General features: G+C 26.0%; 4 protein-coding genes across 4 annotated transcripts; 3 read left to right on the top strand and 1 right to left on the bottom strand.

Moving 5' to 3' along the window:
- Positions 1–7,988: 7,988 nt before the first annotated feature.
- GO595_001466 (Utp11 protein) lies at positions 7,989–8,318 on the top strand (the record flags this gene model as incomplete). Its single annotated transcript, XM_067914267.1, has 1 exon — positions 7,989–8,318. One exon carries the CDS (start codon positions 7,989–7,991, stop codon positions 8,316–8,318), a length of 330 nt encoding a protein of 109 aa, XP_067778458.1.
- A 569-nt stretch (positions 8,319–8,887) lies between these two features.
- Positions 8,888–11,746, top strand: GO595_001465 (uncharacterized protein; the record flags this gene model as incomplete). Its single annotated transcript, XM_067914266.1, has 1 exon — positions 8,888–11,746. The coding sequence occupies one exon, from the start codon at positions 8,888–8,890 to the stop codon at positions 11,744–11,746; it is 2,859 nt and encodes a 952-aa protein (XP_067778457.1).
- Positions 11,747–12,307: 561 nt separating this feature from the next.
- GO595_001464 (46 kDa FK506-binding nuclear protein) lies at positions 12,308–12,643 on the top strand (the record flags this gene model as incomplete). The annotated part of the gene is made up of 1 exon (XM_067914265.1): positions 12,308–12,643. One exon carries the CDS (start codon positions 12,308–12,310, stop codon positions 12,641–12,643), a length of 336 nt encoding a protein of 111 aa, XP_067778456.1.
- Positions 12,644–13,756: 1,113 nt separating this feature from the next.
- Positions 13,757–16,963, bottom strand: GO595_001463 (myosin light chain kinase 2, skeletal/cardiac muscle; the record flags this gene model as incomplete). The annotated part of the gene is made up of 2 exons (XM_067914264.1): positions 13,757–14,188; positions 15,047–16,963. The coding sequence occupies 2 exons, from the start codon at positions 16,961–16,963 to the stop codon at positions 13,757–13,759; spliced, it is 2,349 nt and encodes a 782-aa protein (XP_067778455.1).
- Positions 16,964–18,170: the final 1,207 nt, after the last annotated feature.

The raw sequence follows: 18,170 nt of genomic DNA, 5'->3' as shown, positions 1-18,170 counted from the left end.
AAGAAGAAAAAAGAGTTCGAATAAGTTTCAAATGTTATAATAAATTATTTAATTCGAATCATCCAAAAGCATTAGAAAAATGTAATGAATTTTTAGAATTATGTTTTCAAGGTCTTTTACGTAAATTACGATTTCAAATCAATTATAAATATAATTATAAAACAATGCAATCAATTCATGATATAATCTGTTCAATGTTTAAGTTTAACATTGTACAATTTCCTTCAAATACATTTTTCCAAATATTTATGAATATTTTGCCGAATATTAATGACACAGAAATATATCAATTCTTTTCAACGTTTGCATTATATGTAAATGTTGGTGGAGAAATCGATAAAATATTTATCCAATTATGTGTATCTAAACTTCAAACAATGAATTTCTCATTATTACCTGAACCAATATATTTCTTTCGTGTATTAATCCGTGAAAGACTTCAATCAGTCATCGAATATATACCATTTTATTTACAAGAATTTTGTCCAAAAATTTTAAGCGTTGAACCTAATGGTAAATATTATTGGGAAACTATTACTAATGTTTGTTCTTCTTTACTCGATTTATATATAAATTCTCCAAATTTAGTATCATTACCACAAATTCTTCAATTTATTTCTGATAAATTACCAGTGAAAGGTGATTATAGTGAAGGAGATTTTATATATAAAACATTGTTGGTAATAATTCAGAAACATCCAAAAGAAATTATTCAAGTAATACCTCAGTTAGTTGTCGGATTCATTAAAACTTTAGCGTTGGAAGAAGTGAAATTTAAAAAATATAAATTCCCAAATGATACTTTAATGAATATGATAGCGTTTGTTAGAACAGTTTTAAATAATTTACCACAAATGCAACAACAAATACCATTAATATTAAATAATGATGAAATTAGAATGAAAAGATTCTTAGAAAGATACCAAATGTTTCAATAAAATAATGTTTTTATATATTAAATTTAATAAATAAAGAAAAATTTGACTGTGATAATATATTTCATGTCAATGTGTATAAAAAAAAAGTTTCATGTGCTTACTGATCAAGAAGGTGTAATGACATTACGTTTCTACACTTGTTAACATATTCAGAGCCCAAAAACATAAAAGATCCTTTTTTTGAGATTCTTATTTTATATTTACATTTATTGAGTCTGTTCATCAGTCAAAGGTTTCCTTTATAATAAGTTTTTATATTATATATTAATTATGTTATACATATTTTGTGTGTGGAGATTTGGTTGAATTGTGTTTAATCATTTCTATATTAAGATATTTATATTTTTTTTTAATTTTTAATTCAAAATGGTCGACTTTTAAAAGTCGACTTTTTTTTGATGTTTGCCTTAATTTTGTTTATATCATCAATAATATTGATAACGCATTTTATTTGATGGGTTTCTTGATTTTTTATTTTTATAACTTCTATGTGATGTTGACATTTTTTTCTTGTTTCATAAAGCAAAAAAGTAAAACTTTTTGATTTTTTAATTTTTGAATGAATACCGTTTACTTGCACTTTTTATTAACGATTATATTTGGTATAAAAATTGTGAAGAATTGAAATGGCTCATTTTTCCACATGAGGCCAAAGGAACATTGCAACTGGGAAACACTTCTATCTATAAATCAAGCAATTTTTGGTTTGAATGAAGAAAGTTTCCCTAGAACTTTAGGTTTGATAATCAACAAATTTGATGAAATCCATCCTTTATCTTATGATTTAATTATTATTCAAATGATATATTATTCCTTTGTAATTAAAATCAATAAAAAGGATTTATTTTTGAATATTATAAAAGAAATAAGAGCATTTGAAGAGAGTAATAAAATCAAATCCAATATATTTGATGTATTTGGTCGATTTCTTATCAATAAGTATACAAATGAATCATCTTATCTTCTTGAAGCTATGATTGAACATAATTTTCTTGAACCAAATATTGTAAAAAACGACCAGAGTGCTTATTTTGCACATTATATGTCTAAAGATAAATTAGCAATCCGTTTAAGGGAATATGATTTTGTAAGTGCCTTACCGAATTATGATGAACTTTCAAAGAATGATTGGGAACTTCATAAGAAATTAATTCGAGAAGGACATAATCCAAATGAAATTTCGAAAATAATACGAAATGATGAAATAGAAAAACTTCAAGAAATATCATCACGATGTAATTTTAGTTATAATCAAAAAATTGATAAATCTATTTATGAAAAATGTTCTTTTATAAATACGAAATATGTTACACCCATTAATTATGCAGCATTCTTTGGATCTGTTAAATGTTTTAAATATTTGCTTATAAATGGTGCAAAATTAATAGACACAGGTAAATATGCAGTTGCAGGCGGAAATGAAGAAATCATTCATTTATGTGAACAAAATCATTCATCTTTTAATAATGCTTATGAAGCAGCAATTGAATTTCATCGAAATGATATCTTTAAATATTTTTATGATAATAAGTTAAAAGAAATTCATAATTTAGAAGAATTAGGAAAGCTTTGTATTTTATATCATAATTATGAAATATTTTCATATTTACTTAAAGAAGGAATGAAGATCAATGATGATATTATTAATGAAGCAGCAAATATTGGAAATATTTTTTTTGTTAAATATTTCCTTAAAGATCATTCAATTCCCCATGATATATTGGTGTTTTCAGCCGGATCAGGAAATATTGAACTTGTTGAATACGTATTAAAACAAAAAGGAATTAAAATTAATGCTAAAGATATTTATTTGTTTTATTTAATATTTATTTTAATAATTTAGAATTTCAAAATAATATTTGGAAATTATTTAAAATATTTAGAACAACACTTATGATTGCATCTTGTAAAGGTTACACAGAAATAGTTAAATTACTTCTTGAACAAGAAGGAATTGAAATTAATGCTAAAGATATTTATTTGTTTTATTTAATATTTATTTTAATAATTTAATATTTCAAAATAATATTTGGAAATTATTTAAATTATTTAATACAGCACTTATGTTTGCATCTTCAAATGGTCATACAGAAATAGTTAAATTGCTTCTTGAACAAGAAGGAATTGATATTAATGCTAAAGATATTTATTTGTTTTATTTTGTATTTGTTTTAATAATTTTATGTTTCAAAATAATATTTGGAAATTATTTGAAATATTTAGAACAGTACTTATGTTTGCATCTTCAAATGGACATACAGAAATAGTTAAATTACTTCTTGAACAAGAAGGAATTGATATTAATGATAAAGATATTTATTTGTTTTGTTTAAAATTTATATTAATAATTTGGAAATTCAAAATAATATTTGGAAATCATTTAAATTATTTATTACAGTACTTATGTGGGCATCTTGGAATGGTCATACAGAAATAGTTAAAATACTTCTTGAACAAGAAGGAATTGATATTAATGCTGAAGATATTTATTTGTTTTATTTAATATCAATTTTTCAAAATAATATTTGGAAATTATTTAAATTATTTAATACAGCACTTATGTTTGCAGCTGAAAATGGTCATACAGAAATAGTTAAATTACTTCTTGAACAAGAAGGAATTGAAATTAATGCTAAAGATATTTATTTGTTTTATTTAATATTTATTTTAATAATTTAGAATTTCAAAATAATATTTGGAAATTATTTAAAATATTTAAAACAGCACTTATGATAGCATCTGATGAAGGTAATACAGAAATAGTTAAATTACTTCTTGAACAAGAAGGAATTGATATTAATGCTGAAGATATTTATTCGTTTTATTTAATATTTATTCGTTAAAAATTTAATTTAACAATTCGATCCAGTTTGAACTGAAAGGGTCGGTTGAAAGGGGCCTGTTCACCAAAAACGGAGCATTTGTTTTATTTAAAATTTATTCTTTTAGATCAATTACACAACCGCAAACCAATTCCAATTTGAATATTCAAATTTATTACAAAGTTGGAGGTGTATGGAAAAATAAAGGTGTAGACACGAAATTTCAAATAAAAATATCTTGATAAAAATCAGGATTAAAAACATATTACGAAACATACTGTTGTTATTAATTATAGATGGAAAAATAATTATATTGTTAAAATCACATAATTTAGTTAATATTTTCTCTTTATAATAAATAATTATTATTTAGATATATTAATTATGAAAATTCCAATTAAATGAAAAAAATCCATAAAATTTCCAAAAAATTGTTGGTTTTATTTTTTAATAGTTTACATGTTTATTCACTTTTTGTATGTTTTCCTTATCTTATTTTTTTGACATTTGTATCAATCCCATTTTGTGCAAGAAGGAGATCAACTATATCACCAAAAGATTTTTCATATGCAATAGCGAGTGATGACATAAATATTATTAATAATTTCCAAATATTATTTCGAGATATTAAATTATTAAGACAAAATTTAAATATAACAAATATATATTTTTAGCATTAATATCAAGTCCTTTTTGTTCAAGAAGTAATTTAACGATATTTCTATTACCTTTTTTAGTTGCTTTAATAAGTGATGTATCAAATACTTTCAATAATTTCCATATATTATTTTTGAAATATCATATTAACAAAATAAATATTAATTAAAACAATCAAATATTTTTAGCATTAATATCAATTCCTTTTTGTTCAAGAAGTAATTTAACTATTTCTGTATTACCTTCATCAGATGCAATCATAAGTGCTGTTTTAAATATTTTAAATAATTTCCATATATTCATTTGAAATAGGAAATTATTAAAACAAATATTAAATATGGTAAGTAAACATCTTTGGCATTTATATCAATTTCTTCATGTTTAAGAAGTAAATTAACTATTATTATATTTTCTTTTATAACAGCACAAATAAGTGCTGTAAAAAATAATATAAAAAAATTCCAAATATTATTTTGATATAAAAAATTATTGTAATAAATTTTAAATAAAACAAACAAATGCTTTTAGCATTAACATCAATTTCTTTTTGTTCAAGAAGTAATTTAACTATTTCTATATGCTCATTTAAAGTTGCAAACATTAATGCTGTTTGGAATGCTTCAAATAATTTCCAAATCTTGTTTTGAAATATAAAATCATAAAAACAAATCCTAAATAGAAAAAGTAAAAATATTCTTTAGCATTGATATCAATTCCTTCTTGCTCAAGAAGTAATTTGATAACTTCTTTATAACCTTTTTCAGATCCATACATAAGTGCAGTTTGAAATATAATAAATAATTTCCAAAAATTGTTTTAAGTTATTAAATTGTTAAAATAAATATTAAATACAATATAGAAATATTCGCAGAATTAATATCAATTCCTTCTTGTTCAAGAAGAAATTTAACTATTTCTGAATGCTCATTTAAAGAAGCAAGCATAAGTACTGTTTGAAATATAATAAATAATTTCCAAATATTATTTTGAAATAAAAAATTATTAAAATAAATATTAAATATAACAAACAAATATCTTTATCATTAATATCAATTTCGTTTTGCTCAAGAATTAATTTGACTATTTCTATATGACCATTTGAAGATGCAAGCATAAGTGCTGTTTGAATCAATTTAAATAATTCCCAAATATTATTTTGAAATTAAAAATTATTAAAACAAATTTTATATAAAATAAACACATGCTTTTAGCATTAATATCAATTCCTTCTTGTTCAATAAGTATTTTAACGATATCAATATTACCATTTTCAGATGCATACATAAGTGCTGTCGTAAATATTTTAAATAATTTCCAAATATTATTTTGATATTTTAAATTTTTTATATAAATCAGAAATTAATTAAAAAATTTTTTTCTTTTAAATTGACATCAATTCTTTTTTGTTCGAGAAGTAATTTAACTATTTCATTTTTACCATCTTTAGATGCAAATATAAGTGCTGTTCTAAGTAATTAAAATAATTTCCAAATATTAGATTGAAATATCAAATTATTAATATAAATATCAAATAAAATAAATAAATGTCTTTAGCATTAACATCAATTCCTCTTTTTTTAAGAAGTAATTTAGCGATTTCCATGTTGCCATTTCCAGATGCATACATAAGTGCTGTTGAAAATGATTTAAATAAATTCCGAATAATATATTGATACCAAAAGTTATTAAACCAAATATTAAATAAAATAATTAAATATCATCAACATTTACATTAATTCCTTTTTGTTCTAGTATTAATTTAACCATTTCTACATGTTCTTTAACAGTTTCAATTATAAGTGCAGGTTGAAATAATATAAATAATTTCCAAACATTAAATTAAAACAAAAAATAAATCAAAAAAATCTTGTTTTTAAGATTGATATTAATTACTTTTCTTTCTAAAATAAATTTCTCAAGCTCATCATTTCCTGATTCTATAGCATGAAACAAAATTTTATCAGGAAATTCATTAAAATATTTAATAAGATATAAATTTCCAAGCGATGCAATTTCATAAATCATCTTTTCATTGCTTTTCATTCTTTTTTCAATTAAATATGATAAAATTTCATAATTATGATACAAAATACAAAAATGTCCTAAAATATTTAAATATTTTTGTCCCTTTTTTTTACCAGAAGTTGAACATAAATTTATATTATTAAAACTATTGAAATTAATTGATGAGTTACCAGTAATTGGAAAATTATTTTCTTCTAATGTTTTAACTTTTTCGGAATTATTTTCATAAAGATATTTAAAGATATCATTTTGATGAAATTCAATTGCTGCTTCGTATGTGCCTTCAAATGAAGAATGATTTTGTTCACATAAATGAACGATTTCAATATTTCCGCCTGCAACAGCATATTTACCTGTGTTAAAAACATTTGCACCATTTATAATTAAATATTTAAAACATTTGACTGCTGAAAAAAATGCTGCATAATCAATTATTGTAACATTTTCATGATTAATAAATGAACATTTTTCATAAAGAGATAATTGAATTATTTGATTAAAATCAAAATTTGCTTGTGATGATATTTCTTGAAGTTTTTCGATTTCATCATTTCGAATTATTTTCGCAATTTCATTCGGATTACGTCCTTTTTTAATTAATTTCTTATGAAGTTCCCAATCATTTTGTTTAAGCTCTTCATGATTATTTATATAATGCATTATATTGATGAAATGAGGTTTATTTGTTTTAATGATATTTTTAATTTCTTTTTCTTTTTGTCGATGAATAAAATAAAGTGGTTGAACATTTTCAACTAAATTTTCAACTATATTTTCATCAATTAAATTTTCTACAATCATTTTCTCAATTAAATATAATGATTCTTGTGTGAGTGTTTTAGATATACAATTATAAAAAATGTTAAAAACTTTAGATTTATTTTTATAGATTTCTTCTTCTTTTGTTTGAATTTTTTCTAAATATTTAATATATAAATTATTTATTTCTTTGTGTGAAAAAAATGCATAATAAGCTAAATTACAAATAACTAAATTACATGAATTAGGAAAATTAATATCAAATAACTTCATTGTTTGTTCAATTGATAATTCAAAATTTTCTTGAGATAAATTAAATATAATTTTTTGAAGCTCGCAAAGAGTTTCAAGATAATAATTTGATGATTTAGTATTATTGTTTTTCTTGCTTCTTTTTACAGGCATTATGCGTTTTAAATGATTTACATAGAAAACGTTAAAAAAGAAGATCCTAACAGAGTTTGTCAAATCAAATATGAACTCCAATAAATGGAAGTTTCCATATCAAAAGAAAAAAAGAGAGCGTCAACAACCCAGCTCACGCGCCCACCTTGGGTTCCTTGAAAAAAAGAAAGATTATGTAATAAGAGCTAAATATCAACATGAAAAAGATAATTTTATTCATCAAATGAAAAGAGAGGCAGCACAAAGAAATCCTGATGAATTTTATTTTTCAATGATTACTGATTCGAAAAAGAAAAAATTAGAAACAAAATCAAAACCATTAAGTCACTTTAATAAAGAGCAACGTCTTTTACTAGAAACACGTGATCAAAACTATATTCAGATGAAACTGCAGATTCACCGTAAAAAACTTGAAGAGTTAAAACAAATGATTCCTCCTCCAAAACCCAAACCAACTCGATTTTTTGCAACAATTGAAGAAGCTTTAGCCGCCAAAGAAAAGGAGGAACAAGAAGAAGCAGCAGAGGAACCTACTCCTGAAATCAGAGAACTGAAAAAAGAAATTGCACAAAGAGAAAAAATTGTTAATCAGCTTCAAGAAGTATATGATGAAATGCAGTTACAAAAAGACCTTAAAGATGGCGAACATACCACATATGAGGATGATGAGGGAAATGTTTCTTATCAATGGAAGAGAGAAAGAAAACACTAACAATATTTAATAAAATAGAACTTTAATTTTAATTTTTAGAGTGTGCTAAAGTAAAAACTCGAAGAAGAATGAAACAAATTAATTTACTGATGGCGACCGTTAACACCGATTTGATGAGATAATTCTTCGATTCTTAATGTTAAACGATGTTATTACCTTATTTTGAACCAAATTATGGAAGGTGAAATGCTTTATTCAAATTTCTTTTTCAAATATTAAATCTGATATTATCAGGTTGTAATTCAGATTTGTTATTGGTCAACTTATATGAGCCCTCCTTGGTAAGTTAGTGATCAATATTTGTAAGCCAGAAGACAACAGTTTAAAAATATATTATTAATGATTAATAACTTTCACTATCGAAAAACATTTGAATGGCGTAATTCTTATGACTTAACACTACTCGTAAACAAGAAAGAACTTAAAGTCCTTTTCGAGTTGTGACAAATTTCTTTGTTTTTTTATTTTTTTCAGAACTGTCAACATTTTGAATTTAAAACCAGAGAACAAACCGTTAGATCATTAAAAAATTCAAGGAACAAACCGATCAAAAGGAAGACTGATTGTTGATGAAGGTTACACAAAATTCATCAATTAACAAATCAAAAAACAATACCCTTTCGTCTCCCAAGAGCCCTACAAAACCTAATAGGACCACAGAACCCGTTTTTCTTGATTCCAAAAAAAGAATTTATGATAAACTATACAGACCTGTAAAAGCAAAAACAGGAAAACAAGAGGAGTTAGAAATTTCTCCTCAAACTTTTCCTTTGCCAGAAAATGTTACAACTAAAAGTAATTATTATTCAGAATGTCGTGAATGGAAACAACAAACAAAGAAGTTAGTAAGTGGATTCTACTTAGCTACTCCAATTGTTGCGGATTTACGTATACCTCAAAAACCATATCATGTAAAAGTTGGATCACATCAATACAGAGGATTTAACCCAAGGAAAATGCCGCCAACGCCTATTAACTATGTAGTAATGGACAAAATAATTTTTAGTGGATATGATTTTAGAGATGAAGATACATTTCCAGTTCAATATCCAAATAGAGACGTACTCAATTTTAAACATCAAGTCACAAAAGAACCTCAATGGCAATCTCAACTTCTTCCACGTGAACCATATCCGTTTTTATATGATAAATTCCAGGACTTTGAAGAAGCTTATAAAAACTGGAGAAATGTTTGCGCCGAAGGCCTTAAAATTCCTCTTCGTCCCAAAGCTTTAGACATCAAAGTAGATTTAATTCCAAATTCACCAATATATAAAATGCAAGCAAAACCAAAAGAAAAACTAGAGACGCACGACTTTTCATGGGCCAAAGGATTAGCGTTTAGTGGCACTGAGGAAGAAGCCTCAAGTCTTAAAAAGCTATCAAATTATCCATCTGGATATCGAATGACATCTGTACCTGACAATTGTATTGTAGTTGGCTTTGACCAAACAGAGTTTCTTCTTGACTTCAAATATTATGGGTGTCATATGAGAGCAATTTATTCTGATACTCCATTAGTTTGTAGTAAGACTGTACCTCTTGATGACCGAGCAGAGAAACGTATTTTAGAGGTCTTTGCCAAACATGAGCATTCAGGGATGAATCAAATTCTCGATCTTTTAAATGTTGGGTTTGATCAAGAATCTTTCCAAATAGCAGCCAACCAAGCCAATCGTATTCGTTCACGTTCTGTTAAACGTAAGTCGAGTTCACATCTTAGTTCTCGTTCTAATTCAGTATTTGGTCAAATCCCACGATCAACATCATCTTCCTCCAAACTTGGTCAATCGTTATTACAAAACTCAACCTCACCATTAGCGGTTGATGTTCTTGAAGATCAGCCAATGTCCGTTCCGAAGAAAATTGAAGATTCTCCACCGGAGAACGTTAAGGCGGTTTCCGACGGTTCTGACGAGCATTCATCTTTACGCTCATCAATAACGAAACGACGACGTCAACATCCAATTTATTCGACCATTATGGAATTTTTACAACATTATCTTACTGTTAAGAAATTATTTGTTGCGTTATCTCTCATTAAATTATCGCCATTACAATTTGCACGCTTTTCCATTATTTTACCACATTTAATGACACCCAATTTTAGTCTTGATTTATTTAATTATATTAAGACTCCAGAAAATTTAGATTCATTATATTCATTAACAGAACAATTATTAGTATTACCAGAACCACGAATTACTTTGATTAAGCCATCAAATGCGTCAAACTTTGACATATCGTTATCGCAATTGTATTTATTTTCGACTATTTTAGAGTTCCAAAAAGATTTAATGGACACATTATTCTTTGACTTAATCATGCAATATTGTCGAGAACTTGATTCGAATGTTGTTAAACAAATCCCGGAACGACGTAATAAGTTATGGAAATCACTTGAATCTAATACCAAAAGTACTAACTCAAGGTTAATGGGAATGATAGCAGAGATTAAGACGCGAAGTTTAATATGTTCATTAATCGGAAAAGATTTCTTTAAGCGCGCGAATATAATTTCTAATTATGATTTAGGCCGACGATTTTTATTACGATTCATATATAACGGAAAAGGTTCAGTCATATCGTCGATAATATTATCATCGAATATATACATCGATAATAACTTTACCCAATTCATGAATATGTTTTGTTCTTTGTTATTACAAATTTTGGCAGGACATTTAAATGAATGTAAATTGTGCTTAAACGGTTTCTTGCTTTTACCAATATTTGATCATGCTGACTTATCGAACTTTTCAAATATGTTCCAACAAGCTGCAAAATTATTATGTAACCCTTCTTTAATATCAAATTTCTCAGCTGCAAATTATCAAAATAAACTGACAACGATAGCACAGAAGATAACGGATTCTAGGGCGCCCCAAATACAGGTTCTATCGGCGCTGCTACCGTTCTCTAAAGTTGAGGGTTGTAATTTAACTATTATCGAAAATATTAATTTCATGAATAAGTTGATTTCCAATTTGGATAAATCATCAAATAAAGAATTCTTTATGTCATGGAAATTGATGAATTCAATGGTCGACTTCTTACAATGCGGAATGAAATTGTTTTCATATGAACAAATCCAAAAATTGTTTTTGACTTTGGCAAATAGTGATGACCCTGCAGTCATTAGACAGTTTATGCATTTCTTAATCAGGTTATGGGGATGTAACTCGGCAGCACTTCGCGCGAAAGTAGTGCAGGCAACATTACCGGCAGTGGGATCAATCGCTTGTTTGATCAAGTTGGCGCCAGCAAAGTTCGAAAAGTATCAGAAGACGCAGGACTTGATAATGCAGTTCTACGACATGTGCTTGGCTACACAAAACACAGAGCAAATAGAGTTCAAGAAGCAGCTCAACACACACATGGACAGCAACACGAAGCAGGACAAGAAGGGAAAAAGCAAACAAAAATAAATGAAAGTATAAATAGTTAATTAAAGAAAACATGGATAACCTCTGTTGGAGCTGTGCTGAATGTAAAAATAACAAAACATTGAATGGAATTAGAACTGTGTTGAATAATATTAAAAATAACAAAACATTGAATGGAATTAGAACTGTGTGAATAATATTAAAAATAACAAAACATCGAATGGAATTATAAATGTGTGAATATAATTAAAAATAATAAAACACCGAATGGATTTAGGACTAAACACCGAATAGCTTGAAGCTTATGTAGAATATTTAGATAATGTTATCAAAAATCTTCAATGATTTGAAAATTATAATGAATTCATAAATTTGGGATTATAACCACTCAGAAGAATCCATATGATATGGATTTAAAAAAAATAACAATTTTTATCTGAAGAATTTCAGGTGAATAATAAATGATAGATAAGAAATTGATTCATTTTTTTAATCAAACAAATGATATTATATTCATTATAAAGCAGGTGCCAAGTTGAGCAAAAGTGACAGCAAAAAATTAACGATCATTTTCCCTTTAAAAAATCGGATTAAAAAGTGGCAATGTCCAAAGACCTCCCAACGTTCTTTGGGATAATTGTCGAACCTGGATTCGATTATAGAGCCTTAGTGCTAGAGGAACTTTCGATAACAAATGCTATCATTGATCCAAAGGCTGAACAAAATCAATCGGCAAGATTATTTTTGAAAGTTGATAAAAAAAAGATTCCTCTTTGTTATTTGGATCTACAACGCACATCAAATCCACTGAGTATTCACATAACTAGAGGAACAGATTTGTTATTAAATGTTGTAGGCAATTGTTCAATACACGTTACCGGATTCTATGAGCCCAAATCAATATCAGTCCCACCAATGTTTGTTATGGCAGAAGAGTAATTTGTTCATAAATATATGTTTTATTTGTTTCTATTTATTTTTTCTCAATCAAATTTCCAAGCTTTCTTCCATGATGAATCACGAAAGCGAGCATTCTGTGCATGTTTTCCTACTGGTGCTCGTAATAAAGAACACCTACATATTTGAATATTTTAAACATTTACTTGTGATTCATGAATGATTTATATTGATTTAATAAATAAATAAAAATAATAATTTTATTTTTTTTAAAATGTGTTTACTTGTATCTGACTTATAAATTTTTCTTCTTTGAAATCGTCTGCAAATGGATCTTCTTCAATATTTGAATTATTAATCCCAACTGAAAAAGTATTGTCGATTTCATCTGAAATATTCATTTCTTCTTCATTTTGTTTTCGCTTCTTATTTTGATATTTAATCATAAAAATTATCATTATCATCATATACAATAATTATTACAATTACAATAACAATTATAATGATAATTAATGTATTATTATCATCGGCGTTTATTATTACATCTTCAATTTAAGAAATATATAAGTAAAATATTCTGGATAATATATAATTGTATAATTATAATATATAAAATCGACATTTAAGTGATGTACAATTAACAAATGCACATGAATTAATAGAATGAGCATTTTCAACAATGAAAATTGTTTCTAAATTAATGCAACTTGAAAAAACATATAAGTAACTGAAATAGGAATTGTAAAATGTTTTACTTTTCCCATTCGGATAACTAATAATTTGCGTAATATTTTTATCATATAAAATGCCATCATTTTCATAATTCGAATATTCAATATTTTCATATCGTGAATTCGGTTCATCATAAAGTTTTCTCATATGGCGCTAAAAGCGAATTTTTGAAATTGATCTGATTATAGACGCGCATTAAATGTGTGACTGTAGAAGTTCCATTATATGAATAACAAGCAAATCTTTATCTTAGTGCATACAATAATTTATGCAATATGCATTAAATTGTGCATTTTTGAGGTAAATTTTTAATTTTATTTTCATAAAGTGAAGTAACTTTCTAAAGTTTACATACAACTGTACCGATAAAACACAAAAAGTAAAACTTCAGACGGTTATCTATTCAAATATATTTATTAAAATTTACACTTTTGCATTATGCAATTTTTTGATTATTGGCATAATATTTGGCGGCGCCTTGTTTCCAATTCCTTGTAACAATGCATTTACGACTTCTTTGTATGCAGCAAACCTTTTCTTAACTCCTTCCGCTTCTTCAACCTTTTCTTTTATCATTGCTAACAATTCAACAATTTTCTTTTCGTCAGCATTTTCAACGCTTTCTATTTCTAACATTTCGCAAAGCATTTTTGCAATATCTTTAAGTGGCATTGACTCATATAATGATTGCATCATTTCTTTATTTGCTTTTTCCAGTTCGTATATTCTTCCGCAATGTTTCCCATTTGTATTTTTAAGTTCTGTTACGCTTATGTCCTTAAAAAGTTCGTTATTATCGACTTTATTTGATAAAAGACATTTGCGTAATCCAAGCGCAGAATTATAAATTTGAAGCTTATGTGGAACAGTGATATTTGGTATTAACTGAAATGTTGATAAAAGTATTGCTTGTAATTTAATTATTTTTCTATGTATTGCTTTAGAATCTATATTTGTTGATACTGTTGGATATTGTGGGAAAACTATTTGTAATGTATCATTATAAGAATTAATTATATCATTAAAATTGCTGAGAAATTGTTCAAATTTTGATTTAAATTCAGTGAATTGTGATATGAAAACGTCATATTTGCTATTGAATTGTTGAACGAATTCGTTTAGAGAAGTGAAATGTGAAGTGAATTTTGTATTGAAATTTGAAACGATTTGATTTATAAACAATTCAATTAATTTGTTCAGCGGCAAATCATTTGAATAATTGGATTTAAGCGTTGGAAATGCTTTAATAATTAAATTTACTGTGTCTTGATCGATTTTGTTTAGATGAGAAAGTGATGCATCTAAAGACTTACATTTCTTAGCTACTTGCATTGCTTTGGCTTCAAGTTTTTTATGTTTTTCGATACTTTTCATTGCTTCATCAAGTTTTTGATCACGAATTTTAATATCATTTTGTAATTCATTAACTTGTAACAATTGTTTAGATATATTTTCATTTAATTTCTGCATTTTATTTTCGTTATTTTTGTTAATTTCTTTAAGTTTCTGTTCTTTAATTTTATATTCATTAATTGTATTACGATAATTTGTAAATTGTTTATCAGCAAAAGTAATGAAACTATTTAAATTCGAATTAATATCTGCCGTTGAAATGTTCGGAGATAAATTATTTTGATTTTCTTTGAAATCAAATAAATTATAAATTGTCTGAAATGCGTTTTGTGCATTTCGTATGATGTCATTACTATGAACAAGTAAATTTTCTGTTGACTGAAGTTTGCTTCGATATGTTTCGTTCTCTGCTTCATTCGCTTTTATCTTTTCTTCTTTGTGTTTGTTGTCTTCTTCGAGCGTTTCGTTTTCTTTTTCGATTTTTTGGATTTTCTCTTCATTCGATTTCTTTAATTCTTCAAGCTTTGAAATATTTTCTTCTTTTATTTTGTTATCTTTTTCGATTTTTTGGATTTTCTCTTCATTCGATTTTATGTTTGCGGACATTTTTAATATTTTCTCTTCATTTTCTTTATTCTTATTTTCGATTTCTTTTATCTTTTCATCTTTTTGCTTGTTGTCTTCTTCAATTTCCTTTATTTTGTTTTCATTTGATTTATTCTCTTCTTCAAGTATCAAATTCTTTTCTTCCTTTAATTTGTTTTCTTTTTCAAGCGTTTGGATTTTCTCTTCCTTTGCTTTATTTAATTCTTCAAGTGACTTCTTCTCTTCATTAAGTATTTGTATTTTTTCTTCGTTTTCTTTGTTCCTATTTTCCATTTCTTTGATTCTTTCTTCATTTGTTTTATTCTCTTCTTCCATTTCCGATATTTTCTCTTCTTTTGCTTTATTTAATTCTTCAAGTGCCTTCTTCTCTTCATTAAGCGTTTGGATGCTTTCTTCATTCTTTTTGTTTTCTTTTTCCATTTCTTTGATTCTTTCTTCATTTGTTTTGTTCTTTTCTTCCATTTTCGATATTTTCTCTTCTTTTGCTTTATTTAATTCTTCAAGTGACTTCTTCTCTTCATTAAGTTTGTGTATGTTTTCTTCGTTTTGCTTGTTCTTGTTTTCCATTTCAGATATTTTCTCTTCTTTTAATTTATTCTCTTCTTCAATTTTTGTGATTTTTTCTTCATTTTCTTTGTTCTTTTCCTCCATTTCTATTATCTTTTCTTCGTTTTGTCTGTTCCTTTCTTGAAGAGATCTCTTTTCTTCTTCAATTGACAAAATTTTCTTTTCGATTGTATTATTATCTGCTTTAATGATTGACATCATTTCTTCATTTGCATTAATCTTTTCTTTAAGTGAATTTTTCTCTTTCTCAATTTCTGATAACTTTTCATCTTTTGACTTATTAACTTCTTCAAGTGTCTTCTTTTCTTCTTCAATTTTAATTATCTTTTCTTCACTTTCTTTATTCTGATTTTCAATTTCTTTTATCTTTTCATCTTTCATTTTGTTCTCTTCTTCAATTCTTTTTATCTTTTCATCTTTTGATTGATTTACCTCTTCAAGTGTATTCTTTTCTTCTTCGATTTTAATGATTTTCTCTTCCTTTTCTTTATTTTTATTTTCAATTTCTTTTATCTTTTCATCTTTCATTTTGTTCTCTTCTTCAATTTTTTGTATCTTTTCATCTTTTGATTGATTTACCTCTTCAAGTGTCTTCTTTTCTTCTTCGATTTTAATGATTTTCTCTTCCTTTTCTTTATTTTTATTTTCAATTTCTTTTATCTTTTCATCTTTCATTTTGTTCTCTTCCTCAATTTTAATGATTTTCTCTTCATTTTCTTTGTTTTTATTCTCTATTTTGGTTATCTTTTCATCTTTCATTTTGTTCTCTTCCTCAATTTCTTTTATTTTTTCATCTTTTGACATATTAAGTTCTTCAAGTGATTTCTTCTCTTCTTCAATCTTAATTATCTTTTCTTCTTTCATTTTATTCTCTTCATTAAGTGCATGGATTTCTTCTTCTTTTGACTTATTTACCTCTTCAAGTGACTTCTTTTCTTCTTCAATTTTAATTATCTTTTCTTCATTTTCTTTATTTTTACTTTCAATTTCTTTTATCTTTTCATCTTTCATTTTGTTCTCTTCTTCAATTTTAATGATTTTCTCTTCATTTTCTTTATTCTGATTTTCGATTTCTTTTATCTTTTCTTCTTTTGACTGATACATTTGTTCAAGCGATTTCTTTTCTTCTTCAATTTTTATTATTTTTTCTTCATTTAATTTGGTTTTATTTTCCATTTCCTTTATCTTATCATCCTTTGATTTGTTTGCTTCTTCCAATTTTTGTATTTTTTCTTCATTTTCTTTGATTCTGTTTTCTGTTTCTTTTATTTTTTCTTCGTTATTTTTGTTTATTTCTTCAATTTTTTGAATTATTCGATTTTTTGTATTTAATTCTTCTTGAAGTGTTTGGTTATTCTTTTCTAAATTGTTAATTTGTGATTCCATCTTTAGTTTTTCTTCGGTGAGCGACTTAATTTCATTCATTAAATCATTGGCCTTTCGTTGATTTTGTTCTGAATTTTGAATTTCCTCATTTTCTATTTCACTGATACGCTCTTTCAATTTTTGGATTTCAGCTTTCATTCTTGAAAACTCATTTTGATTTTCTCCACTTAGTTTTCTTTTCATTATTAATTCACCAAGTTTTCTCAGAGCAGAAAATTTTATTGCTTCTACATCACTTACCCATTTACCATTATCTGAAGTTTCGGATACAATTTGAGAAATTATGTTAATCGGATCAATCAATGCAGAATCTAATTTCTCTTTAATTTTCATAAAATCAACAGTAAAATTTGATGTTAAGCATTCATCCATTAGAGCCAACCCACGTTGGTAGTGATTTCCCTCATCTGTAGGGAAATTTGTTTTGCTCATGGACGAACGTATTTCCAACGGTTAGAATTGTATTGTTTACATGTCAAACAAAAACTTCTTGGTTTGTTCGAAAATATTCGATTTTATTCCACTTTTTGAACACGATTCTATTAAAAACGATCAAAATCACTGCTTTTCAACCAATTTATGTGACCGATTTTAAAAATTCTAATTTCTCAAAAATCCTAACATTTTGTGAATTATAAACATTAAGGAGTAAAATGTCTTCTCTAAGGCACTCTCAAATTAGAAACTATCTAAAAATTTTCTCATCTATTAAATGATATATTGATAAAATTTTTTTAAGTTTTTTCCTTGTGTCTTGTCTTTGGTGATATTGTAAATTCATAAGATATCTGTGGTAAAACATTCTCAGTATAATTTCACGCGACCTAAATGGTCATTTCGTTTTTTCATACAAAAGAAGTTTTTTTCTTTTTATTAAATTTTTCTAACGACAACATGTAACGCATACAAATTGGACGGTTATTTC

This window comes from Histomonas meleagridis, assembly GCF_020186115.1.
Source record: "Histomonas meleagridis strain 2922-C6/04-10x chromosome Unknown contig_14, whole genome shotgun sequence".
Taxonomy (NCBI): domain Eukaryota; phylum Parabasalia; order Tritrichomonadida; family Dientamoebidae; genus Histomonas; species Histomonas meleagridis.
Note: the sequence above shows the minus strand (reverse complement) of the source record. Positions and strands in the feature narration are given on the sequence as shown.